A 17609-nucleotide genomic window follows, 5' to 3' on the forward strand; every position below is an offset into this window, starting at 1 on the left:
CTCTCAGCCTGTGGGCAGAGGCGCTGATGGGGATGGGGGCCTGCAGCCCCTTCCAAACCACCGTGCCCGATGGCTAAGACGCCCTCACAAAGATATAGGAGGAACTCCGTGGAGGAAAATGGAGAACACCCCGAGCCTATGTCCCTCCCCTCAGCTGGGCGGTCGGCCACCTGGCAGGCCTAGAGGTGCCCATGCAGACAGCCCCCTCCCCACCGCCGCCCCTCCCAGCAAACACCTTGTTAGATGGAGTGCTGCCGGCCTGGTTGCTAGGCAGCCGCGAGGTCTGCCTGGGAATGAAGGCAGGTCACTCACTCCGGCCCTGCTGGGGGCCTGTGGCTGCCCCAGCCTGAGGGGGGCGGGGTAGGGCCTGGGGCCACAGCATCCTCAAGCGGCAGCGTAGCACACAGGTGCCTCTAGGAGAGGGTCCCACTCAGGGCTTGGTGCTTCAGGCCTGGGCTGGGATGGAGAAAAGATGTCCAGATCAACGCACCCCTGGGGAGGACGGGGGAGGCAGGGGCATGGCCCTGGAGTGCCCACAGGAGGGGCTGGACCAGCTGCCCGCTGTCCTGCATGTGGGGGGGCCAACACCGGGGTGGGGGAGGGGAGGGTCGGTCACTCCATGCCAGTGACCTGAATGTGTCCAGAAACACCTACCCTCTAGTGAACAAGTTTCAGGGGGTTGCACATGTGGCTTTGAGGGAGCCCCACAATCTGGCAGGAGAGGCTGCTTTTTGCTATTGTGATGGCCGGCTTTTTGACACACAAGGCAACCCCCCTCGGTAGAGGAAGTGGCCGCCCCCATTTTGTTGGGCGGCACTAGCAGGAGGGCTCAAGGGTAGCCCCTGGCTGGCCTTGCCACCCTGCCAAGAGGTAAGAGGGAGGAGCCCCAGGGGGCTGGGCTGGCTCGGCTGTTGATTTCCCGACTGCGGGGGGCAGTGCCCTGAATCCCTGTATAGTTATCATCCACACACTTAATTAAATGAACAGGCGGCAGGCCCTGTGTGAGGCCATTAATTGATATTAAACAACATCATAGCTGTCATCCCCGTGTTACTTGTCACATCCCATCCCAGTGGGAGCAGCTGGACCCGGTCTGATTTGGAGGGACGCGGGCTGAGCGTGTGGGAGTGGGGAGGCCTGTTCCAGCTCCCGGCCTTCAGCCCCCTCCCAGCCTCTGCCTCCAGCCCCTCCTCCTCGCCGTCCCTCTCTGCCCAGTCCCCAGGCCCCTGCCAGCACGGGGCTGGAGACTCAGGTGCGAGGCTGATATCCACCTCTTATTCTCCGTGCCTTGTGGCAGTTGTCTCAGCTTCTCCAAGCCTCAGGTGTCTCCTCTGAGATGGCATGGGTGGTCCCTCCTTCCCACCTTGCGAGAGGCGAGCTGGTATTAATAAGGCAGTTTCGGGAGGGCTGGCACGCCCCCAGTGAAGGGTAGCTGTCATTATTTGGATTATTGGGGGGCACAGTCTCCTTCCCTGCCCTTCTCCCCATCTTCCTGGCCTCTGCCCTCACCCTTCAGATTCATTCTGGCCTGAGGGCCTGTGGTTGAATTCTGGAAGGCCGTTCTGTCCCCTTTCTCCTCCTCCCCTAGCCCCCGGTGTCTCGTCCCCCTCCCACCCTGCCCAGTTTGCACCATCCTTTTCTTCACCCTCTTTCGACACTGTTGATGTCTGAAAGCCCGAGCGCCTGTGACCAGCGCCCGTCCCCTGCCTCCCCGTCTCCCTGTAGGAAATCAGCAAACGGGAAGATGCGAGTGGACAGTTAAGCTGTATTCAGCTGCCTGTCGACTCCCAGGGGGTAGGTACGCGATCATGAGTCGGCATGCCCTCCTCCCCGTGCCCTGTGCCCCCTCCACTCTGCCTCCCCGTCTCTGTGCTCGTGTTCACGCTCAGCTCCTGTGCAACTGTGGTAGCTGTGGTGGTCATTGGTGTCGTGAGGTTTGCTTCGATTTTAAGTCCCTTCCCCCGCCGAGGACATGGAGAGGGGGAGCCTCCTGGCCTCTGCCCCCATCAACCTGCCCAGGGCACCGTTCCCGTCCCCCGCTGGACCGGTGGAGGGGCGGGAGAAGGAAGGGACTTAGAATCCTCTGTGTGCACGTGTGGGGGACACCGTGTGTGCGTGCCTACACTGAGGTCCCCGAGGAGTCCCAGCCATCGGACCTCCGTGGACTCGGGATCCGTGGCCGCAGACCGTGTTCCCCCCTCTCTCTCCCCTCCCCCTTGCCCTGAGCCCCTATTGGAGACCCCACAAGCTGCCTCAGCTCAGGACAAGTCTGTGGAGGACGTGAGGGTGGAGGTGCCTCTTGCCGGAAGGTACCAGAATTTTAAATCCACTTCTGAGTCTCTGGCCCCCTGACCGCCTGGGAGGCCCAGCAGGTATTCAGGGACGTGCTCCTCCTCTGGCCCCCACGCTGAGCCTGTGCTCTGCCGTTCCCGCACTGGTACTGGAATTTCGGGCCGGAGCCAGGATCCCCGCGGGACCCCACGGTGCTGTGCGTCCTGAGCAGCCCCCTGGAGCTCCCGCTCGATAATTAAAAGCCTCGTTAGGGATGTAAACTGAGTTAATGAAAATGATCCCCTGAGATGCCAATTACGCAATATTTATGTCCTTATCAAAAGTAGCAATCAAGTATTTCTTAATAACTTCTTAAGGAGAAGTATGTAATTACTGGGGAACCTACTGACCTGCTAAGAAGGAAAAACTGCCCCAGAGGCAGGGACAGAGGTACAAATGGGGCCAGGGGAAGGGGCGGGGTCTTGGGGAAGACGAGGGGAAGAAGCAGAGGGCCTCAAGTGGCCTCTTTGGGCTGAGCTGCTCTGTCTGGGGTCTTTCAATCACCTTCTGGGGTCCTCAGGTCTGAGGCCCCGGGGGGAGGGCAGCCACGGAAGGAAAGCAGAGGGCACAAATTGGAGTTTAGGCTCTAGCAACCATCTCACTTAGGTCCTCAGCTCCCTCTGGCCTCTGCCACCCACCCACCCGGCTCACTCTCCCTTCTCCCCTCAGCCCTTCGTGGAGCCCATCCCAGCCAGGCTGGTTGTGTTGTGGGCTCTGGGGTGAGCCGTGGCCTTCTCGGAGGTGTGGCTGGGGGGAGGCAGAGGTGTTGGGGGCCCTGGGGAGCTCTGGGCCCCACGCCTGGGTGGTCTGGCCTGTGCCAGTGCATGCCTCGTGCCGTGGTTGCTGGTTCCTGTAGCCTCTGTGTGGTGTGTGTGTGTGTGTGTGGAGACAGGGAGACCTCAGTCCATCCCACTAACCCCTGCCCGGCCAGGGTCCTAATGGCCCGCTGCTCCCCTACCCTAGGGAGATGCCACCAAGTCCGAGTCAGAGCCTGATTTCTTCTCACCCAGCCTGGATGGCAATGGGGACAGGAAGAAGCGCTTGGCCTGTGAGTATGTATCCTGGGGGTGCGGCCCCTGGCCCTGGGCCAGCCTCGGGTGGACTCAGGGTCTCTCCCTCTCTCCGCCAGCAGTGGTGTCCCTGGGGGAGCACCCGGAGCTGCGGAGGAGCCTGCTGCCACCTCTTATCATCCACACGGCCGCCACACCCATGTCGCTCCCCAAGAGTTCCAGCACCGGCCTGGCCGAGGTGCTGGGCCCCGCCTCCCGCCGCACCAGCAGCAGCGGGTCTGCTGAGCCAGGGGCGGCCAATGAGATGAAGTCACCGGTATGGGGGGCATGGGGGTGCCGGACAGTGGGAGATGTGCAGATGTCAGGAGAGAAAAGAGGAGGGAAGTGGACAGGCCCTGGGGGACAGCCTCTGAGCCATCAGCTGGACAAGCCCCAGGGAAGTCAGTAGGGCTAGTAACGCAGGCAGGTGTAGGGCTCTGGCCTCGGGGGCAAAAGAGCCGTGTTCTAATCCTACTCTTCGGTCCCTTAACTCAGTGATCTTTTGTGAAGCTCAACCTCTGAGTTGCGTTTTGGAAGTGGGGGGGGGTCCTTATCTTCTTAATAGTTCATTGTAAGAATCGTAAACCCCATGCAGTTAATGACTGTGGACCAGGCCCTGTTCCAGATACTGCTCCCAAATGTTCTAAACACCCTGAATCCTCATCGCAACCCTATGAGGGAGGTATCATGATTCTCCCCATCTGTAAGATGGGGATCTGAGTCTCAGATCGCCAGACTGATTGGTGGGAAGTTCCGCAGTGAGCTGGTGACAGAGCCGGCACTTTAATCCAGGAGCCATCGTCGCGGCCCGTGCCCCTGCCGTCATTGCATACTGCCAGTCGTCTAAATGAGGAATAGGTACTAGAGTCAAGGCTCATATACAGATGAGGAACTGAGGCACAGAGAGGTTTAGTAACTTGCCAAAGGTCACACAGCTGGTTGGAGTAAGAAATCTGCACCCAGGCGTCTGGGCCAGGGCTCCTGCTCACACCCCTTTCCTGATGTGATGCGGGAGGGGCTGACGGGAGACAGCGTGCATGGGAACGGGTGCAGGCCTGTGAGGTCTTGGTGGCAACCGCCCTCTTCTTGGCTCCCCGCCTGCCCCCCCAGCCGAGCGCCCGCAGCTCTCCACACAGCCCCTGGAGCGCAGCAAGCAGCTGGACCAGCAGGCGCTCCAGCCGTAACAGCCTGGGCCGTGCCCCCAGCCTGAAGCGGAGGAGTCCGAGTGGGGAGCGGCGGTCCCTGTTGTCAGGTGAGGGCCGAGAGAGCCAGGACGAGGACGAGAGCTCGGAAGAGGAGAGGGCCAGTCCAGCGGGCAGCGACCGGCGCCCCGGGGGCTCCCTGGAGCGGGAGGCCAAGAACTCCTTCGACCTGCCGGACACGCTGCAGGTGCCCGCACTGCACCGCACGGCCAGTGGCCGCAGCTCAGCCTCCGAGCACCAGGACTGCAATGGCAAGTCGGCCTCGGGGCGCCTGGCCCGGGTCCTGCGGCCCGACGACCCCCCACTGGATGGGGATGATGGCGATGACGAGGGCAACCTGGTGAGGCCCCTGTGGGCACAGTGACCTCTCACCCCTGACCTTGAGCGAGGGGAGCTGTGTCTGACCTGGCACCGGGCTGGACCACCCCCTCCCGGTTCTGTGGCATTCAGGGAGTTACCAGCACGCCCCATCACACCCCAGGGATTTCAAGGGGTGCCAGCCCGAAAGCGGAGCCCCGAACAGCCCCTTTCCTCCCGATGCCCACCCCACCGAGCCCCAGATCCTCGTCATCGCGGGGCTGCGGCACTGCAGTCCTTCGTGGCTGTGAATGGTTTCGGGCAGATGCGTATGAATCTTTCATGGCCCTCCCCCTGTGACTCAGAAATACCCATCACTCATCTCTCCAAATGGATGCCCTCCCCTGTCCCCCTTTCTCATCTCAACCTCATCACAAGCCTTGACTTCACACCCGCCCTTACCCATTCACCCCTCCCCTGGGCCCCTCACCACCACCTTGAGCCCTGGGGATGGGGCACAGGGACCCAGGACCTCAGGGTTAGCACACGAGGAGAAAGGGACCAGTGTCTGCTGGTCCCAGGTGTATCTTTGAACAGACAGCTGGGATGGGGACAATGTTTGATAATTGATACGGCTTCCAAGCCCCACGGGGAGGGAAACTGGGAGGGCAGGTGGGGCCGGGCTAGAGACAGAGAGGATAAGAGCAGACAGCCTGGGAAGAGGGGGTGCAGGGGAGGAAAGGTGAAGATGAGCGAAGTGAGTGATGCTCAAGGGATGAGAAGGGGCTTAGAGGGAGATGGGGGGGTCTTAGGAATCAAGGAAGAGAAGCACGGCAGAGGGCTGAGCTGCGCGGGAGAGGCTAGACAGGGCATGAGGGCCACGGAGCTGCTGACGAGGAGCACGGTGGGCTCGGGGAACTCGGGGACTGGGCCCTGCACACGAGTCCTGTGACCCTTCTACAGAGCAGAGGGGAGCGGATGAGAGCGTGGATCCGAGCCCGGCTGCCTGCTTGCTGCCGTGAGCGAGACTCCTGGTCCGCATACATCTTCCCTCCTCAGTCAAGGTGAGCAGGGGGTCCCTGACCTCTCCTCCTGGGAAATGACCCCGTGACAGCATCCCAGCGATGCTAGAAGTGTCCCCTGGCCTAGGGGCAAGTGAGAGAGGGGCCCTGGGTTGGGAGGGCCCAGGAGGGGGAGAGGCTGCGAGGCAAGGCCTCTCACTGCTGCCCTGCTCGCCCCCTGCCCAGCATTTGCCTGTCTTCCAGCAGGTTCCGCCTCTTATGTCACCGAATCATCACCCACAAGATGTTCGACCATGTGGTCCTTGTCATCATCTTCCTCAACTGCATCACCATCGCCATGGAGCGTCCCAAAATCGACCCCCACAGTGCTGTGAGTCACCAAAGACTAAACTCGGTGGCTGTTGAGTGTCTGCTGGGTGCCAGCCCCCTCCGGGGTTAGCGCTCAGAGAGCCAGCCAGGTGGGCGAGGAGGCCCAGAGAGACATGGAGGGAGGGGACCAGGTGTCTCCTTTAAGGCCTCCCTGCCTGGCGCTCCGGGCTGCCTCCCATGTCCCTCTCCTGCCTCTGCCTCTATTTCCCTTCTATGGTACAGCAGCCCAGCTGGGGGGTGGGGTGGGTGCTCCTCCTTACCTGGGTGAAAAGTGAGCCCCGTGGCTTCCCAGGCACAGCACGTGCTCAGGAGCCAGAGACCCAGGGGCACATGTATGAGTCGGCGAGTGTTGGGGTGATGCGAACAGCAGGAGAGGCCCCGGCTGGGCTCAGTGGTCTTGCTTCCCCTGCTCCCTGCAAAAGGTCTGGGTTTCGCCCACGACCTCTGTGCTGCTGGGGGGAGACATCCTGCGCAGCGTATCTCACGGGCAATGGAGAGTAGGAAAGAGGGAGATGCCCTTCGCTCCTCTTGGTCCTGCCAGGTCACAAAAAAGTAGGTTTTCAGGTGCTTTAGTGGGGACACCGGTCACTTCTGCTTGGCTGTGAACCTGTTAGTCCCCCTCAGATGGAGAGGAAGGGCCAGAGGCCTGAGTATGGGGACGTACACTCCCAGGGGCCCAGCCCCTCTTCGGGATGGGCCCCGCTGGCTCTGGCAGCTGTCTCTCCCCAGCCGGGCACCGTGGGCCCCGACCCCAGACAATGTTTGCCCCTCACGACATCTTGCCCCACTTGGTCAGAGTGGCCCCCCCATCTCTCCTCACTGCCCCCCCACCCTGCCATTCAGACTTCAGCACTCTTGGGCTCCTAGTCCCCATTAGGGTGGGCTCCAGCCAGGCCAGGGTGGGGATGGAGGGACCCTTTGGAATGGAGGGCCAGCCTAGGAAGAGGTGGCTGAGGGGAGCACCCCTGGGGCTTGTGTGGGGTGGAGCAAGAACGGCTGGTCCCATGGCCCCGTTGTCTGCCACCCGCCCAAAGCCTTGCTGCAGGGCCCTCTGCCTCTGTCACCACATCTCACCCCCCCATCTTCCCCTCAACCCCTCCGCCTCTTGCTCTGTCCTGTGCCTGCTTCTCTCTTTCCCTTCCTCCATTTCTCTCTCTGACACTCTCTGATGCCTCTCTGGTCCTGTCCGCCCTCTCCTAGCCACCCAGGGATGGACTCCCCCTACAGATAACAGGGGGCCGGGTCACCTTTCCCACCCTGCCCCCATATGGTGCCAGGGGATACACGGGCTCTAGTCGGGCTCCTTGCTTGCCCTGTGGCTCCACTTCTGGGCCATGTAGCAGGAAAGCAAGTGCGGGGAGAAGGGCGGAGAGTGGAATAAGGGGGGTCAGAGATCAAGGTAAACTCTGCTCCAGTTTTGAGGGTTTCTGAGATACGGAGCTCAGATGACAGCACTGTTGGGGCACGTTTCTCCTTCCAGGCCATTCGGGGGGCGGGAGGCAGTGCTGTTCAGACTGTCCACAGAGCTGCAAGTGAGTCAGGGGGCCTGGCGCTGGTTGTGTGTGTGTGTGAGAGAGAGAGAGAGGGAGAGGGAGAGGTCTGGGGAGAGGAGGTTGTCTGCCTTGTTGGGGAAGGTGGGGGCCATTTTCCCGAGTCAAATGTTGGAGGCAGTTCCTGGCTTCTGTATGCAGAGCAGCCCGGGCCACGGAGGGGGGTCCTAGTGGGCGACACCTGCCTGCTGTCTCTTGCAGGAACGCATCTTCCTGACCCTCTCCAATTACATCTTTACTGCAGTCTTTCTGGCAGAGATGACCGTGAAGGTGATGGGGGGGTCGGTACCTGCGCAGCAGCTGGAACGTTCTCGACGGGCTGCTGGTGCTCATCTCCATCATCGACATCCTGGTGTCCATGGTCTCCGACAGCGGCACCAAGATCCTGGGCATGCTGCGGGTGCTGAGGCTGCTGCGGACCCTGCGCCCACTCAGGTGCGCCCCGGCCGAGCGTCCTCCTCGGGGCCGCCTCCAGCAACCCCGCGGTGCAGCGAGAGCCCCACGAGTCCCCGCTTCCTGCCTGTGACCCCCACAGGACAGGCTGCTCGAGGCTACCGTGCCCCCGACCTGGGGCAGGCCACAATATAAGAGGCCATGGGCAGGGCCCTCCTATCCTTCAGCTGAAGCTCTCCTTTGGGTCGCACCGTTGGGGGTGGCCGTCCTCCCTGGCGAGGTAACAGACTCCTTTCCCCGCCTTCACACGCCTCTCAGGGACCGCCCACCAGCCAACTCCACTGACAGGGAATCTGCTGTCTCAGGAGACCCGCCCACAATCACCCTCCACCCCCACCCCACTCCCATGTCAGAACTTTCCACGGATGGGGACAATACTGACTGACTAGTGATGATCCCCCTCCCACCTCCTCCCCCTCCTTGCCTGCACCCTCCATGCCCCCTGCAAGTCGGCCTCGCTGTCCCCACGACACGCTGCATCCCTGAGTTCCACCTCCCTTGAGCTGAGTCCCCACCCCAACCCCATCAGGTCATACTTTGACATCTGGGAGCAGAGGGGGAGCTGGGAGGGGTTGGGGGTGTCCGCATCCCGTCTAGAGAGACTGGGGCCGGGAGTCCCCATGGCAGGCATCCCGTGCAAAGAGGAGTGTTCTGCACGTGGAGCCCAGAAAGCCAGAGTCCAGGATGGGGACTGGTGAGCCCAGATGGGGGGGGGCAGCAGGGCAAGGGACAAGGGAGCGTCTGAGCTGCAGGAACCCCTCTTATTCCCCTCCGTCCCTCCCCAGGGTCATCAGCCGGGCCCAGGGGCTGAAGCTGGTAGTGGAGACGCTCATGTCCTCGCTGAAGCCCATCGGCAACATCGTGGTCATCTGCTGCGCCTTCTTCATCATTTTTGGCATCCTGGGGGTGCAGGTTTGTGGGGCCAGGGGGTCGTGGAAACCCGAGGAGTGGCCTTCCTCTTGGCCCTCGACTGCTGAGGCTCAAGCTGCTGCTGCTGTCTTTATTCCAGAAAGGAATAAACGGGGACACTTCCCTCGAGGCCCTAGGCCTCAGGCCCCTTTGCCTCCTGGGCGTTTTGGAGAAAACGAGGAGCCTAGAAGAGGTCCCCAAAGGGGACGAGGGCCTCAGGGAGGCTGCTGACCTGTGGCAGCTGCAGACTGCTGTTCCTGCCCCCCTCCCACCCCGCGCTCTGGAGGACAGACGCGGCGCTGGCCTGGTCTGCTCCGGGATCCCCTCCCCTCCCTCCCTGCTTGCACTCAGCGGGCTGCGCGCCAGGCCCGGGGAGCCAGGGTCCAGACAGCTGGGCCAGGTTAGCGGCAAGCTGGCAGGCAGGAGGGTGCAGACCCCAGACGAGGCAGGAAGTGGGGGCTGCCGGGGAAACTGGGCCTCTGGCCCAGGGAGGAAACTGGCTCGGGAAGAAAAAAAGATCAAGAGCTGCCTGCAGGATTCAGCAGGCGCCCCCAGAAGCCGGGGAGCCCCTCCACCCCAGCCTTCCAGAACCCCCGGCTCCAGCTGTTTCGGCTTCAGGGTAGACAGCCGGCTGTCTGGACAGCGGGGGAGCTCCTGGGTGGCTACCGCCCCTCCCGTTCCCGTCCTTTGGCTTCCTGGAGTGTCCTCTTTGCCCCGGGGAGAGGGCTGTTCCTGGTTTCCTTGAATTCTCTAGCCCCAGGGACCAGGCTGGAGTACATTTGCCAAAACTGTGTGGTGCCTCTTGGCACACCCAGTGCCCCTTCCCCTTCCCTCACTTCCAGCCAGCTCGGATGAGCAGAGGGAACCATCAGGAGCCCAGTCCTGGGCTTTTCCGGTGGACTCAGGTCCATCCTCAGCGGCTTGCCCAGGCCTCTTGGTCCTCCCGACCCTCCCTTCCCTTCCCCACCCACAGTCATAGCCTGGTCTGTTCTAGAATGAGGGCGAGCTTTCCAGTCAGAAATACCTGAGTTCAAGCCCCCTTTCTGCCACCTACTGGTTATTCAACCCTAGCGGAGTGTGAACTCACTACTCAGCCTTCGTTTTCTCATCTGTAAAGTGGAGTCCATAATAGCTAGCCTTAAACCGGGCTGCTTGGCCCCTCCCCGAGAGCATCTGATTCAGTGGGTCTAAAGTGGGCCCGAGAGTTTGCATTTCTAGCGTGTTCCCAGATGATGCCGATGCTGCTGGTCCAGGGACCCTACTTGGAGAACCACTGGCTTCTCCCTTTGTAGAAAACCAATGACCGTTCCCCTCCCCCCATCCTTCCCAGGCACCTGCCCCGCTGACCTTTTCTCCTCTCGGGTCTCTGCTCCCAGGAGCCCAGAGGAAGGGGTGCCTGCAGGGGAGTTTCCTGTCGGTGTTCCCCCGACCCCACCGCACACCGCACACCGGGTCCTCAGCCAGGGTGTGCCCGGAGCTCTTGGGCCCCAGGGCTTGTGCGGGAGAGGTGGGGCTGGGGAGCTCAGGGCTTCCTGTGGCCACGGCTCACTCAGTTCTGTCTCTGGGCATGTGTGTGTCTAGCTCTTCAAAGGGAAGTTCTTCGTATGCCAGGGCGAGGACACCAGGAACATCACCAACAAGTCTGACTGTGCCGAGGCCAGCTACCGGTGGGTCCGGCACAAGTACAACTTTGACAACCTCGGCCAGGTGAGCTCCATGCTCCAAGGTGGGGGTGGGGGTGGCGGTGGCGGTGGCAGGCATCCGGAGAGGACACGAGTCCACGCGTCCCGATGCGCACAGGGCGACTGACTTGCCAGGGCTTCCGCTTCGTCTGCGGGTGCGTGGGTCATCCTGGTATATCCATGGAGAGTCGGGGAAGGATGCAGGGAGATGATGTGTGTGTCTGCTTGGGGCACGTTTATATCATCAAGGCCACGCCTTCTCTTCTTCCGTGTTCGCAAACGCAGAGCCGTGTAGAAAACAAATTTGCTCGTTCACTTTTGCTGGTGTGTTTCCCAGACCCGGCCTGGTTTTGCTTTCTGGATGTCCGGGGCTCTGGTGTCCCTTGCTCCACCTGGCCGAGGTCAGAGGGCTTGATCATCTCCCAGGACTCCTCTGGCTTCACACCAGCCATGGAGCCCTGGGACAGAGAGCTCTCGTCCCAGCTGAGTGTGACTCAGCTCTGACCCCTGAAAGGCGAGGGGCCCCGAGGTGCTGCCAGGGGGTGCTCTGGGGACAGGTGGTGGGTGGTTTGGCCACACATCCTCGGTTTCAGGTGGTTTCTCCTCCTCCCCTCCCCCAAGGCCCTGATGTCCCTGTTCGTTCTGGCCTCCAAGGATGGCTGGGTGGACATCATGTACGACGGGCTGGATGCTGTGGGTGTGGACCAACAGGTAGGGCTGGGGTGGGCAGGATCCACCTGGGCCCAGGCTGCTCTAAGCATGATTGGATGCAGGCCCTGGACAGAAAGAGGGAGGCTGATGGACAAAATGCCATCAAAGAGGCCTCACCCCTTATAGCAGAGGCTTTGGCTGGTAGCCTGCAGGCCAAATCCCGGTGTGTTTTATTGGGTTGCAATATGTTTACACTTTTTTGAATAGTGGCAAACATCTTCAAATTGGTGGATTGCACGTGGAAGTCCAGGATCGCACCAGCTCAGGATTAGTCTAAGGACTAATCCTGGGAACTTAGGGCTAGCGTTCCTTCAGGGCAGGAGTTACCTGGAACAAGGAAGCAGCTGCCCCTTTTGGATAGAATACCTACCCCTCTACTTTGCCACAGTCCCCACCCCTCCCTACTGCCTAACACCAAAGCCACATCACTCATTTAGATCACCTGCTGGGGCCCCATAGCTAACTAAGTCTGCAGGCCATGTCTTAAGGAACCCAGGCTGTGGGGCAGCCCCTGAGGCAGCCGGGTCTGACGCATCCTCAGGCTGATGCCTCCACCTGTCCTTCCTGGCCCCCACCAGCCCATCATGAACCACAACCCCTGGATGCTGCTGTACTTCATCTCGTTCCTGCTCATCGTGGCCTTCTTTGTCCTGAACATGTTTGTGGGCGTGGTGGTGGAGAACTTCCACAAGTGTCGGCAGCACCAGGAGGAGGAGGAGGCCCGGCGGCGGGAGGAGAAGCGTCTACGGAGACTGGAGAAAAAGAGAAGGAGTAAGGAGAAGCAGATGGCTGGTCGGTAGTCTTTCCACATCTCTCTGAGTCGTGCTTGACCTTGGCCTTGTGACGGCAGGGGACCAGGGGCTGTGGCTGGGGGCCGGGAGAAGGTGCTCCCACCCCCCTCCTCACCTCCTTCCCCTCAAGAGCATGTCAGCCTTTAGAGCACGCATGAAGCAGACCCGTTCAGCCCCATGGGGGAGGGGGAGCGACCCCCCCTCCCCGGCGGGGCTCCCCGGGTCTCAGCATCATACTCCTCAGAGGACGCCAGGTGATGCGCGACCTCGCCCAGCTCGCCTCTCAGAGGAGCCTCATGGGATGCGAATCCCGCTACTTGGCCGCCTGCCGGTGTCCAGAGACCCAGGGACTGGCTCAGGTGCCAGACTCGCCTGCCCTGGGGTTGGGGAGCAAGCACCTGGAACCTGGGCCTGCCTAGGGTCTGTAGTTGCTGAGCGAGGCCTCAGCGGAACCTACAAATGGACAATGAGTGAGAGAACCCCAGATCCGCTCTCTCCCCCCATCTCCAGCAAAAGCCCCTGGCTTCGTGGCTGCCTTTTTTTTTTTTTTTTTGCCAAGCCAGGGTGGGGGGAAAGAATCTCTCAGGGGAGGTATGAGGTTATAGGAACTCTAAGCTCACGACTCTCTGGCCTTAGACTCCTCAGCCCCCTCACCTGGGATCTCCAACATCTCTTGGCGGTAGTTGGGGGAGGCCCCTCCCATCCCTCCTCACACTCTTACACCAGGGGTAGGCCCAGACTAAGGGGAAAGACACAGATTCCAGGAAGGATGCGAGAGAAGGAACAGGCTGGAGCCCCTTTGTTTCTCCAGGTGTGTCTGCACCTGTCTCCCTGTCTTTGGGGTCCCTGTCCGTCTGTCTGGTACTCAATTATCTCTGCGACTCTCTCTCAGTCACGGCCCACGTCTCGCTGAGTATCTTTCTGCGTGGGTTTCTCTAAGGCTTTGTGTGTCTGTCTCTGTTTGGGCTGCGGGGTTCCCTCCTCTCCACCCTTTCATAAACTGTCTTCCTCACGACAGTAAGATGTGTGCAGTGCTCTGAGTTTTCCCTTTGGTTTGTTGAAATGTGAGTACCAACAAAGGGGTTAGGGGCTGCTGTGTCCCTCCGTCTGCTCTGCCCCTAGCCCTATCTCCTGCTACCTGTGAGGGACACCTGAAGCAAGGGGAGGGGGTGGGGCGGGGGTGGGGCTGGGCGGGGGAGGGACAGAGCCAGAGCTCCCTGTGCCCGGGAGGTAGGGCAGGACCTCAGGACCCTTGGAGATGGAGAGGAGATACCCGCTCCTGGGCAGGGGTGGGTGCTGCAGTTCTCCACGTCCCACATCCTCAGTGCCCGCGCCCCAGGCCCCCTGCTCGACTCTGGGGTAGGAGCCCCATCTGGGCTGTCCCCGTGGATGCCTGAAGCCGAGCAGGCGCGCCACCCCCAGCAGCCAAGCTCCCACCCCTGCTCCATCCGCCCCCCTCCTTGCAGTCTGCCTTCTGGGCGGGGCCTCTCCAGATGGAACTCTTTTGGCAGGAGGCACTTGTGGCCCTGCCTGACCAGCTGGCTCCCCTTCTGGGGTCTGGAGCTATCTCAGGTGCTGCCCAGGCCGAGGTGCCGGGAGAAGTGGACATCTGTTCTGATAACAGGCTGCCTGCCCCTCCCCATGCCTCCGTCTCCCTGCCCTTGTGACCCTGAGGAGCCGGCCCAATGGCTCATCTTCCTCAAGTGCCCTGGGCCTGGAGTCTGGGGCTGGACACTCAGGACCAGCCACCCATGCTCGGGGCACCCCGTTCATAGGCGGAGTGAGGGTTGGAGCCGAGGGGAAGCACGCTGCCTAGAGGGGGCCCTGCCCAGCCCGGCCGGTCTGGCCAGTGACCAATGTCGTGTTTCGTTCTTTTAGATCTAATGCTGGACGATGTAATTGCTTCCGGCAGCTCATCCAGCGCGGCGCCAGGTACTGCGTCTGGGGTTGCGGGTTCCAGGGCGAGGCCCGGGGGCAGTCAAGCCCTACCTGCCCCCAGGCCCGCCTCATGCGTGCCGCGATGTCCTCTTTGCTCCCCCCTCCTTGGCTCATTGATTCCTTCCTCTTGGGGTGAGGGAGTGAGGGTTCCTGGGGCGCCGGGCTCTGCGTCATCCTCTAGGCCTGTGCTACGCCGGACTGGGAGGGGAGGGTCTTGCACGCTCCTTCCTCACGCACCTCTTGGAGGACCCTCCTTCTCCCTCAGGGCTTCCAACGGCCCAGCTGCCCAGCCCCCTGCTACCCGTTCCCACACCCGCTCCTCCCCTGGGTCACACCGTTCGATTATTAGAGCCGCAAATCTCGCCCATCTCCTTTTGTCTGAAGGGGAGACTTTGATCCAGGCAAGCGGGATGAGAGGAGCAGAGAGGGGAAGGATTTGTTTTAAAAATGTAACAATGAATAATTGAACAGACTCATTAATAGTCAAGTAATCGCGGTGGCCACGTCCTCGCTACAAACAGCAGGATTGGCAATCGAAGGCCTGAGTTAGCCACAAGCTTCTCTCCCCAAAAAGCCAAAGTTTCAGGGGTGAGTTGGGTCTTTGTCTTTGAGAGCCGTGTCCCTGGGAAGGCTGTGGTCCTGCTTGTCCTCCACCCGGTCCTCAGGCTGCTGTCCCCCAACACGGCCCCCAGGCAGAGGGTCAGAGGCTCAGGGAGCCTGGGACAGGGCTGCGGGGCCTCGTTCCACCCTCTGATGTCTTTGTCCAGTGGTTCCCAACCTGTTTGTGCCCAAGGGCACCCCTTATCGTGTCCTCCAGCAGACCCCACGTTCAAAGAGCCTGCCTTTGAAGTTAGGCGCACCTCGGTAATGACTTTGTTTCGCTGCTTTTGCTAATCAAAGGAAGACCTAATTGCCAACCAGAGCTGCGGAAGGTTTCACACGGAACAGAACGAGAGCAAAGAAACCCTTCTGCCATTAAATTAGTCTGTGGGATCTTCACATGGGCCTGGATATGATTTCTTTTAAGCTTTTAGAAATATTGAAAAGAACATAAGGACCCCCACGTGGCTGCCTTCTCAGGCTGCGGGGGACTTGGGCCTTCAGGCTGGAAACCACTGCGCTGGGCCTTTCCCCTCTATTCTGCGCTACCCCAGAAGCCAGACTCTGGCAGACGCTGCCCTCTAGGTGTCAGGCTGCCTGATCTGTGGGGGCTCAGGGAACCCCTGAGCCTCGATTTGGGAGGCCATCCCTGAGGATTGATGTCTCCTGTCCCCATGGTGCTGAGCTCTGGTGTTTGGCATTGAGAGACCATCTGTCTGTCTGGGGGCTCAGGAGCCTCCAGCAGCTTCGTGTCTGGATTGCCGGGGTCCCACATCTCTGTGTCAGGCTGTACTGCCATTTCCTGGTGTGTGTGGGGGGAGGGTGGGAGGAAGGAGCTTCAGCTTGTCCCTTATGGGGTCACCTGGCCTGTAGACTGGAGCATCCACACTCACACATGTACCCCAATACCGCCCTAGCATGGGGCTGGCCCGCAGAGGCTTCTCGACCAGGGATTAACATACTCAGGCTCTCTTGGCCCCAAGGTCTCCTCCCAAGACACCCACTCAATGCCCCCCATCTGCACCCCCATTCTGGGCCCATCCCACCACGCTCCCGTTGGCGCCTTCAGGCACGTGCCCTGATGACCATAGTGTGTCTTACCTTTCCGGCTGGTGATGAACACTCAGAGGCCCCTCACAGGGGCTCAGGCCACCCCATGCCCCTCTTCCCCAAACCCGGTGTTCTGTGTGGTCTCTAGTAGAGCTTTTCAAACTGCTGTGCACATAAGAATCACCTGGAGAACATAGTAAAACACAGATTCCTGAGCCGCGCCCTAGAAATTCTCACGGAGTGCTCTGGGGGAGGGCCTGAGCACCTGCGCTTCCAGTCCATTGCCAAGGGACGGCGACGATGGTGCGTGGTCTACCCAACTGTGTGCTGGGTATGAAGTCGCACCCCCTAGTTGGGGGCAGAATGAACCCCCACCACCACTGTGTACCACACCCCCTGGCCAGTGCTACTCCCACTCTGGCCAGCCAGACCCCGGGGAAAGGCAGGAGGAAAGAGACTCATTGATTATCAGGGGAATGGGCCTGACAGGACACCTGGGTCCAGCTCAGCTTCCAGGCGAAGGGAGGGACTGGGGTCACTGGCTGCTCAGGTGCGCTCCTGTTGGTCACCTGTGGCACCTACATCCACTCGCCCTCTCTCCTTCCACCGGGACCCCGTGATCAGGCCTGGCCGCGGCAGCTGAAAGTGTGGCCTCTGCCACGGGGGCCTGTGTCCCTGGGAGTGACCCCTGCCTTCCGCCTACTCCCTGTCACTCTTCCTTGCACACCCTCTGCCCTGGCTGGGCCTCGGGCTCTACTAACTCCCTGTGCCTGCTACCCTCACTCACAGCCCTGCTGCCCCCCTGGCTCCTCTCCTGGCTCCTACCCCTGGCTGGGGGCTGGGCAGTCCTGGGGGTGCCCTTCCCCCTCCTGTCCAGCTCCGCCATTTTCTTTGCCTAAGGTAGCTCCTACAGGTGGGGGGCAGGGAGACGGGCTATGGCCGGAGCCCTCGGAGCGGCAGACCTGTTCAAGGCTACTCCGGGAGGTCTCTACTTCTCTGAGCTCAGGTGCTTGCCTGGAGAACCCAGGCCTGGGGAGCCACAGGGGGGTGGCATCCTCCAAAACTTCACATCGAGAGCCTCTGGGCAAATTCTCCAAAGGGCCCCTCTGGGGCAAGGCCCCAAGGCCTTGTGTCTAAACCCACCAGGCAGCGGGCGAGAGATCTGGGCTGGGAGTTTGGGTCCTGGCTCCGTCACGGCCTCACAATGTGTGGACAACTCACTTGTGCGGGGCCTTGTTCTCTCCCTGTGTAAGACAAAGGGGTTGGCCAAAGGGCATGCTGATCAGACCAGCCCTGGGACTCTTTGGACCTGTGCTCTGAAGGGGGATTTCTGGCAGCCTCGGCACCTGCTGGTCTGGGGTGGGGGCTGGGGCTGGAGGAGCAGACCTCAAGGGCCTGGCACCTGTCACTCTGAGCAGATGCCCTGCCTTCTGCCCTGTGGCCCCCTTTCCTCTGGGCTGCGTGGAGGAGGGTCCCAGGCTGATCCCAGCCTGCCTCCCCTCGACAGCTAGAGCAAGGCCAGAAGGCAGAGGGGGAAGCCGCAGCTCCGTTTGGCCTGGGGCTGCCTATGCATTCAGACTAGGGGGACAGGGGAGAGGGGGGCCTCTCCCCACCTCTCCTCTGCATTGTCTCAGCTAATAAGGGGGCTAATAAGG

General features: G+C 61.2%; 1 protein-coding gene across 1 annotated transcript in view; it reads left to right on the forward strand.

Moving 5' to 3' along the window:
• CACNA1G (calcium voltage-gated channel subunit alpha1 G) overlaps positions 1 to 17609 on the forward strand; it is a 60887-nt gene that overhangs the window by 30935 nt on the left and 12343 nt on the right. The window contains 13 exon segments of the mRNA XM_040640834.1: positions 1726 to 1794; positions 3295 to 3379; positions 3464 to 3657; positions 4491 to 4922; positions 5843 to 5943; positions 6148 to 6271; positions 8022 to 8098; positions 8100 to 8255; positions 9059 to 9185; positions 10764 to 10889; positions 11486 to 11575; positions 12154 to 12346; positions 14245 to 14298. Coding sequence (XP_040496768.1) covers positions 1726 to 1794; positions 3295 to 3379; positions 3464 to 3657; positions 4491 to 4922; positions 5843 to 5943; positions 6148 to 6271; positions 8022 to 8098; positions 8100 to 8255; positions 9059 to 9185; positions 10764 to 10889; positions 11486 to 11575; positions 12154 to 12346; positions 14245 to 14298 — 1828 coding nt within the window.

This window comes from Ursus maritimus, unplaced genomic scaffold (assembly GCF_017311325.1).
Source record: "Ursus maritimus isolate PB19 unplaced genomic scaffold, ASM1731132v1 scaffold_24, whole genome shotgun sequence".
NCBI lineage: Eukaryota > Metazoa > Chordata > Mammalia > Carnivora > Ursidae > Ursus > Ursus maritimus.